The sequence below is a fragment of the Poecilia latipinna genome, unplaced genomic scaffold, assembly GCF_001443285.1.
Source record: "Poecilia latipinna isolate Pla-1442-1.1 unplaced genomic scaffold, P_latipinna-1.0 Scaffold3702, whole genome shotgun sequence".
Classification (NCBI taxonomy): domain Eukaryota; kingdom Metazoa; phylum Chordata; class Actinopteri; order Cyprinodontiformes; family Poeciliidae; genus Poecilia; species Poecilia latipinna.
The window spans coordinates 29274-37635 of NW_015116318.1; the positions used below are offsets into that span (position 1 = coordinate 29274).

The 8362-nt window shown below is 40.6% G+C and overlaps 1 protein-coding gene across 4 annotated transcripts in view; it reads left to right on the forward strand.

The window, feature by feature from the left end:
* Positions 1-7911, forward strand: part of card11 (caspase recruitment domain family, member 11) — a 30275-nt gene extending 22364 nt beyond the window's left edge. For 2 of the 4 annotated variants that reach the window (XM_015024538.1, XM_015024540.1), the window contains exons 8-21: positions 333-458; positions 567-761; positions 1574-1714; positions 1985-2054; positions 2142-2305; positions 2791-2897; positions 3026-3066; positions 3234-3345; positions 3451-3652; positions 3814-3940; positions 4932-5175; positions 6012-6096; positions 7062-7160; positions 7699-7911. In XM_015024538.1, the coding sequence (XP_014880024.1) occupies positions 333-458; positions 567-761; positions 1574-1714; positions 1985-2054; positions 2142-2305; positions 2791-2897; positions 3026-3066; positions 3234-3345; positions 3451-3652; positions 3814-3940; positions 4932-5175; positions 6012-6096; positions 7062-7160; positions 7699-7896 (1911 nt within the window). In that variant the 3' untranslated portion in view covers positions 7897-7911. Of the gene's footprint in view, positions 1-332; positions 459-566; positions 762-1573; positions 1715-1984; positions 2055-2141; positions 2306-2790; positions 2898-3025; positions 3067-3233; positions 3346-3450; positions 3653-3813; positions 3941-4931; positions 5180-6011; positions 6097-7061; positions 7161-7698 lie in introns of those variants that run through there. The other 2 variants (XM_015024541.1, XM_015024542.1) reach the window with 2 other exon arrangements.
* The last annotated feature ends 451 nt before the right edge of the window (positions 7912-8362 follow it).

Sequence of the window (8362 nt, forward strand, 5' to 3'; positions counted from 1 at the left end):
ATTATTGCTTTGAGACAATTTTCAAGCAATATAATGGTAAAGGCATAATAATGCAACAACACATTCTCAAAGATTAATAAACTTTAAATCCTAATGAACATTTAACACTGGGACTGGATTTTAAATATCCAAAATATCAAAAAACAAACAAACAAATAAAATGAAATATGAAGTGTTTATAAACAAAACTGTCCTTCAGACTGAATCAGTGAGGGAAAAGTGTGCCGTCAGTGTGCAGCAGCAGCATCATTTAGTAATTGTGTGTTGGTGTAAATAATGTGTGTTACCACACCTTTAAATAACGGTGCCTGTGCCGTCTGTTTCGTTTGCAGTACTTGGAGGAGAAGGAGGAGCTGGAGCTGAAGTGCTCCACCCTGCAGAAGGACTGCGAGATGTACCGCAACCGCATAGACACCATCTCCGCTCAGCTGGATGAGGTGGAGAAGGAGAGGGACCAGGTGACCGGCGTCAAACACACTCTACACTTCCTACACACTCAACGTGTCGGTCACCTTGCATGAAAACAACACTTTTTCTTTCTTACTTTGCTGTGTTGGCTTCTGCAGGCGTTTCGGGCCAGAGACGAGGCCCAGCATCACTTCTCTCAGAGCCTCGTCGACAAAGACAAATACCGTAAGCAGATCAGAGAGCTGGAGGAGAAGAGCGACGAGCTCCACATCGAGCTCGTCCGCAAGGAAGCCAAGCTGGTGGCGCTAGAGAGTCGCCTGCGACGGATGTCCAAGGACATTCCCCTGGACCAGGTCAGACACGATCACATCACCACAGTCATCAGTTTCCCTCTGATGATCTACTGTCCTGCCAATCATAAGTGTGTTCCACAGTATATATGGAAACACACTTAATGTTGTCATTTATCTCTATTTAACTGATCTGCCTTCTGTATAGATTGAATAATAAGAAATCTTAATATTCTGGACATATGTTTTATTAGTAAAGATAAGTAAAAAGCCTCCAGTATTTTATTGCAGTTGCACAATCTGACACAGAAAAATGTAGTAAAATCCAAACTATTGTTTTTGTACATCTTTCAGTGGAGAAATTGTGATGTTTGAAAATATTTTTTTTTCTTTTTTGCTCAATAACCAGGAATTTAAAACAGTCAAGAAGCAGTTTGAAAAAGCTAAAGCAACCTGATTGTAGAATTGTAAGATGTATCGATATTTACTGTTTCCTAACATTGAATATAAATGTAGTCAAAATCAAAGATGGATTTTAAGTGTGACAACAATAATAGATATAAATGTTAAAGGTTTTTGCCCGTATTCACCATTGGGGGCAGTAGTAATTATTTATGTTAGTGATAGGCTAGCCCAAACACTAACAGTGTATAAAATATTGCCAAATAATTGTTCCCTACTTAATGTTTCCTCTTACCACAAAACCCTAACCAAGATAAAAACGTCACTTTGTTTTTAAAGCAGCTGCTTTTCTAACTTCCTGTTGCAGCTAGCTCTGCTGCAGCGCCAGCACCAACTTGCATATGAACTTGAGCAAAATGTGGAGGCTGGAAAGTGATTTAAAACCATAAGTTAAACGTATTTTATTTTGGCAGAGTTTGCCGAGGGACATGCCGTTGCCCATCATCTCTCACGCGGCCGAGGATAAACAATGCTGGTCCAGCGATGAGTCGCACGAGGAGAAGTGTCCGTCGGACGAGCCACGACTCAAACGCAGGCCGAACCTTAAAGCGGGGGTAAGCCGTACTTTATGTCTGTTATATTTAAAGCAACTCGCTTCTTTTTTGAAAAGAGAAATAATCGTGTTCGGTGGGAACAAAACAAAACATGCCACACAAGTTAAGTTTTGAAGTTGTTTGAAATCTAAATCATTTTTCCACCTGGAAGTAATTGGTTGAACTTGAACTGTGTTAATATCCCTCAACTTTTGTTTAATAAACATAGGAGACATCATAGCTGGCTAGAAAGGAGCAGCAACATTAATTGTTTCATCGTTTTGTCTTTAGCTCCGATGTAAGTCTCCGGTTTCGGGGCTCAGAGACAATCCGATCACCTCAGATGCCAGCCATCGTACCGGTACGCAGGGCGTCGTGATTCAGCTTGTAATGCATATTTGCCAGTCGATTGGTTTGCTTTAACTCTCTATCTATCTCTACTTTTCAGTCAACGGAGATTTCCTAGAGATCCAGACGCCAAACGTCAACGGCAACAACAACTCTCTCCCTCCGTCTCCCAGTTTCCCAGTTTCCCCAACGTTCCCACTGCCCTCGGCTCCGTCATCCCTACCGAACATGTACCCCTGTGTGGAGCAGTGCAGGCAAAATATGGTAAAGAGGGGGCAACTTAGCATGCATAAACTAAATTAGAATTTAATTAAAATGCAATTTTTTGAAATTATTTAATAGATATTATTATAAATGAAATTATTATGAAATAAAATTATTTCAGATTAAATGAAGCTTAACTTTAATTGATTAAAATCAAATTGGATTATTTTTGAATTCATCAAATTAATTAAATTAAATGTAAATCAATTGCTTTTGTTTAAAAGTAAGTGATTCAATAAAAATTTTAAATTCAATTTAAGTTTGTTAGAAATCAATTAAATATTTAATTTAACTTATGAATTTTTTTTTTCATTTTTATTTCACTTTCATGATGTAATTTATTAGTAACCCTTATTCAATTTAATAATTTATTTATTTTTTACATTTTAATTGAAATGAATTCTGCTGTTATTAACTGAAATGAATGAGATTGACCTGATGTCGTCTGAACTGATTCAGTGTTTTTCTTCCTGTTGAAACTTCAGCTCCGTTACCGTAACGACAGCATCATGTCCATCGTCCCAGAGCCTCCCGAGAAGGCATCGCTGTACAGACGAGAGAGGGAGAAAGAAAACGACTTCCCGCTCCGCAGGTACAGCTCGCTTATTTTTACTGCAGGTCGTTATGATCCCACCAGTTTTCATTGAATTTGATTTGATTTATTTCTCATTTCCTGAAGCGAGAGCAAACAAAATACAGTGTTTTCTGTTTTCTTTGTAGTCTCTCTGACTTCGATAGTGACAACATGGAAATGGAGTGTGGTAATGTGCTTTTATGTAATGTTCAGAAATAACACAGATGATAAATTTGATGTTAGTGCTCTAAAAAACATCTTTTCAAAGTTAATATCTTGATTGATCTCTCTCTCTCTGTGTGTGTGTGTGTGTGTGTGTGTGTGTGTGTGTTGATTTTCGTTGCTTTGCCTCAGAAGATGGCCCTAACTCTGTGATCTCGTCGTCATCCTCCCATCAATCAGAGGGAATGGACACGTACGATCTGGAGCAGGTCAACAATATCTTCAGGAAGTTCTCTTTGGAGAGGTATTCTGCAACTTTCCATCGACCGTAATTAAAAAAATAAATTAAAAAAATGCCCCACATTCTCCCACTGACAACCCCCTCTTTTCTGTGTCGGTGGACGCACAGGCCGTTTCGCCCGTCTCTGTCCTCCTTCTCCAGAATCAGCTCCACCATCAAGCCGGTGCAGGAGGTGGCGCTGCAAGGCGACAACCTCTTGAAGGACGTCATGCTGGTCGGTGGCAACGAGAGCGGGATTTTCATCTCGTCGGTTCAGGCTGGGTCCAACGCCGAGAGAGCAGGGCTGCGAGAAGGCCACCACCTCTTGCTGGTAAGAAGTTAATTTCCATTCTGAAAGTTAAATGAGTCAAATATGAGGTGAAAATCTTTTACCTCATCAAGGATTTATTCTGAAACATCTCAAACCAAGTTAAAGTGGAATTACTTGGTTGTAGTTTCTGACCTTTGTTTATTCTGTGATCGACTAACCAGCTGGAGGGATCCGTAAGAGGGGAGAACCAGAGCCTTTCCCTGGACACCAGCACTCAGGAAGAAGCCCACTGGACGTTGCAGCACTGCTCCGGACCAATCAAGCTGCACTATCGAGCCAGTTTTGACTGTAAGTCATTTTTATTGCTGTAGAAGCTTAAATAAACGGCAGCTGGCTTTAAGAAGAGAGTGCAGCGGTACGTGTGTTTGTGTCGGATCGACACGGTAACGGCATCCCCTCGCGGTGAGTCACAGCCAACGACCGTTTAGATTCAGAAGAGGATGCAAATGTGTTTTTGTTGCTATGTTTTGTTTTTTCTGTGACGGAAAACGAGTCAGTGACGTTACTGTCCAAAGCACTCCACGCCAAACTAATGCAAGAATCTCTCTTTATGCAACATCATTTTTATTACATCCACCATCAATGAACCATTAGCCACAAGTTCAGTCACCTGGTTCTTAATAAGCGCCACCTAGAGCTCAAACTCTAGCTGGAAACAGTTGAAATGGTGCAGGCAAAGGAGTGAGGTGGAAAATTACTACAAGCTAACATCAGCTGACCATGTTATATGAAATTCTTGTGAACTCTCACCAAAAGAACTATTTGGGTTACATGTACAAGGCTGGGAGTTGTTTCCCACAGCTGCATCAGAGCCAGACTGTCTCGCCCCTTGTTTTGAATCCCTGGTATAAACTCAAGTGTTGTCTCTGCCTGGCAGAGCTTTTTCACCCAGACCTGCTTTGTTATTGATTGTCCTACAAGCTCTCTGCATTGTGCACAGTATATGAATAAACCTGATTGAGCGATTTCACCTGACAGTGCTTGGTAAAATAGTTTTTTTTTTTTTTTTTTTTCACAACAGAAGAAAAGCTTTTCAGTTCAAGAAACATGCCGTTGTGTTGGTTGATTTTATGGCCTGTTTGTACGGTTTAGGTACAACTAAGAAACAGAGACGAAATAGCATGATTCAGATACAAAATGGAATCACAAATTGGTTAAATGGTGAGCCGGCCTGGAAACATTTAGAAAACAAACCGAGCTTTTGGCGCATCCTTTGGGTTTTAGTATGTTTCTTGGTTTTTGGGCTTCATATTAAATAAGCCACATGCCCGTTCTCCAGCTTATCGTCGGCTCCAGAGCAACCTGTCCGACGGCACGCTGGCGTCTGGAGACTCCTTCTACATCCGAGTCAACCTGAACATCTGCGGACAGTCGGACAGCTGCTCCCTGAACGTGCGCTGCGACGAGGTGGTGCACGTTCTGGACACCAGGCACCAGGGCCGCTGCGAGTGGCTGTGCGCCCGCGTCGACCCCTACAGCGGAACGGACCTGGCCGAGCGCGGCACCATACCCAGCAACTCGCGGTAGGACTCAGAGTTAGACGCTTTCAGGCAGTCTGAAAGGTGCAGAGCAGAGCTTTGTGTGGCGCTTTGGTTCAAGAGAGTGAAGATTTCTCACATTGTCTGTTCGATTGAAAAATCTGTAGCAGGAATCGATGGTTATGACTAAATATTTCTCACGTCCCGTGGAAAACTTTTCAAGATAATCCTATTGCAATAAATAGATTAATCGGATGATCAATTAAATTTCTTTGCACTAGCCTTTTTCTAGAAGGGCAGTTTTGTTTCCTGGAACTACAGAATCCATTTTATTTGTCGTTTTAATTGTTTTATCTATTTTAGGTATTTAAAATATCTTCCTGTTCTAGTGTCAAATCTTCATTAGAAAGTTTATTGATCTTGAAGAGGGTCTACTCTCATTTTATGCTATCAACACTGCATTACTTGAAAATGGACTCAAAAGCTATTATTATTATTATTATTATTTTTTTTTTATTATTATTATTATTAATATCATCGTGCAGCAACAATTAATCATCCAGCAAAATTAGTCATCATGACAGGCCTGCTTAAATATTTGAGATTTTTTTTTCCAACTGTTTCAAATTATTTTACAAAAATGACTCATGTGAATTTAAGAAGCATTTTTCTAACAACGAACCGAAACGATGACGTGAAAATGTAACGGCCTCCTTTGCTGAATCACAAATTAAGTGATTTGCTTGAGTTTCACAAGCCACAGAAGAAACCCCTTCAGCAGAACCGACCTCTACTTTCTCACCGCTCTGCTTTGTTTTCAGCGCTGATTTAAATCCTTGCATCTTTGGAGCTTTACGAGTGTTTTTTTTGTGTGACTGCAGAGCTCAGCAGCTGCTGCTGGTAAAGATTCAGAAGTTCGTCTGTCGAGGAGGGAAGGAAGAAAATGAAGGCCACCGCACCAGCAGGGTGAGGATCCACCAGATGTATCTCTTTAGCTGTCGCTCAGAGACGACAACAAACTAACAACAAAGTAATAATTTAAGTCTGATTTAAGTTTAGTTTATTTGTATGACATAATGGCCAAACAAGCAACATTCATCATCAAATATATTAATCAATGTTCCAGTTATTTTTAACCTAAGCTGGGACTTAAACCTTGATTTAATGGACCCTGGTGTTTTCCGCAGTTTTGCAGTTTTCTGAACGTTTGTTCCAGATTAGAGGAACATAGAAGCTGAATGCTGCTTCTCCATGTTTGGTTCTGGTTCTGGAGATGCAGAGCAGAAACAGAACCAGAAGACATGAGTGGCCTGTAAAGTTGATACCATGACAACAGGTCTTTAATGCACATTTTGGTGCAAAGCTGTTCAGTGATAAGTAAATTAGCAGAAGTGAATTAACAGAAGTAGGTGGAGTAGGTCTATTTTCTTATGTGTCTGAACATTGCTTAATAGCTTCCTGTGGAAATGTTACAGCAGGAAAGGCAAAGAAGAAGCAAATTTGGCAAAGTAGTGCACAAAAAGCTATAAATAAGATATTCAGAATTTAAATTTTGACCCATTTTATTTTGCCATTTTTAGACCTTGTTGTTTAAAGCCGAAGTATTCTAGATTTAGTTGGATGCTATTCGGCAGATCATGAATTAAAAGATGAACGACTTAATTGTTTTTTTTTTTAATCTCACCCAAATTGTGTCTTTTCTCAAATGTTTAAGCTGCTCAGAGAATTATGAAACTTTTCCAGATCTAAAAATGTCAAACTTTTGACACCATGTACATTTTCAGACTGAACTCTGACAATCTGCAGCGTCTTTACTAAAATCTTTCTTGCATCCCAGTCTCTTTTTTTTTTTTTTTGCACCACATCTTTACTGTGTCGTTTATCAATACTGATTATTTGTTATTTATTGTGTTATGATGCTGTGTGCCTAGGCAAGCAGCTTACAGCCAGAAGAGGCCGGCTCCCCTCCTGATATTAAGGCCAGCCCTCGCTTGTCCAGAGCCAGTATCTTCCTCAATCAGATCCTGCAGGTAATAAAGTCCAAACACGTCTGGTGCTGACAGTATGACGAGGTTTTATGTTTTTTTTTGTGTGTGTTTTTTTTTTTACAAATAAAAAATCTGGAAATCTTGCTACAGATTCTGAAAAAGATTCAGGTTTGTACTTTTGAGCATTGCAGCTCTGCTCTAAACACGTTTCTTTCTCAGACTGCCATGCATTTAGCGCCGTCCATTTTTCTAGCTTCAGTGTCTCTACTGAAGGAAAGCATGATGCTTCCACCACCGTGTTTCGCCATTGGGAGCGCGTTCGCTGTGACGCTGCGCCTTAGTTTCCCATCAGTCACGGTGGTTTGCATGTCAGCTAAAAGGTTCAACCTGAGAACGTTTTTCTTTGATTCAATCTCTCGTCTAGATTTAGGCTGAGATTAAATCGCCAAATTGTCTGCTCTAGATTTTATCTGGCGGCATCAAAGTGAAGGCAGCTGGTTGTAAAATGAACCTGGAGCAGAAACAGTTTTCCCCTAAAAAGAAACGCCGTCAGACTAACCGCTGCCTTCTGTCACTCCAGTTTGTCAGCAGGGTGGATATCAAGTACAAGCGCCTGAACAGCAACGAGCGCGTGAGGATCATCAACACTTGCAGTGCAACACTAGCGAGGCAAAGCTTCGAGCTGCTCAGACAAGAAGGTGAGCGGACGAGCCGACACTTCTTCAGCAGCAACAAGGAAACTGAAGCGATTGTGAAGAGTCACACTGAAGCCGCCTGAACTCCGTCTAAGGTCACGATTTAAGATTAGATGCTGTGAGGACTGATGTTAGAAGTTGTAACCACATAAAGAAGCTTCAGTGTGAATTTATGCTTTGGGTTTTTTTTCTCTTTTCTTTTCTTTTTTTTGTCACTTAATATGAAAAGGCGGCACCGCTCTAAAAGGAGCAGAAGGGTTAGATAAATAAAAAAGGAAGTGGAAGTTCAGCAAGGGTGCTTAGACAGACGCAAGTCATCTCAGGCCCAAGCTGGTGTTGATACAGAACGATGAAGACGAAGCCGTTTCGAAAGTCAGAATGTGTTACTCTAAAAGACAAACAGACAAACAAAAAAAACAGACAATGAATGATGAACAAGGGGTGTATCGCGGAGTCAGTGGAAGCTGAACTTTCACAACATTCAGATAAAAAACAAAAAGAGAGAGAGAGAGGTAACCATGACAACAAAGCTCTGAATAGCAGAAACAC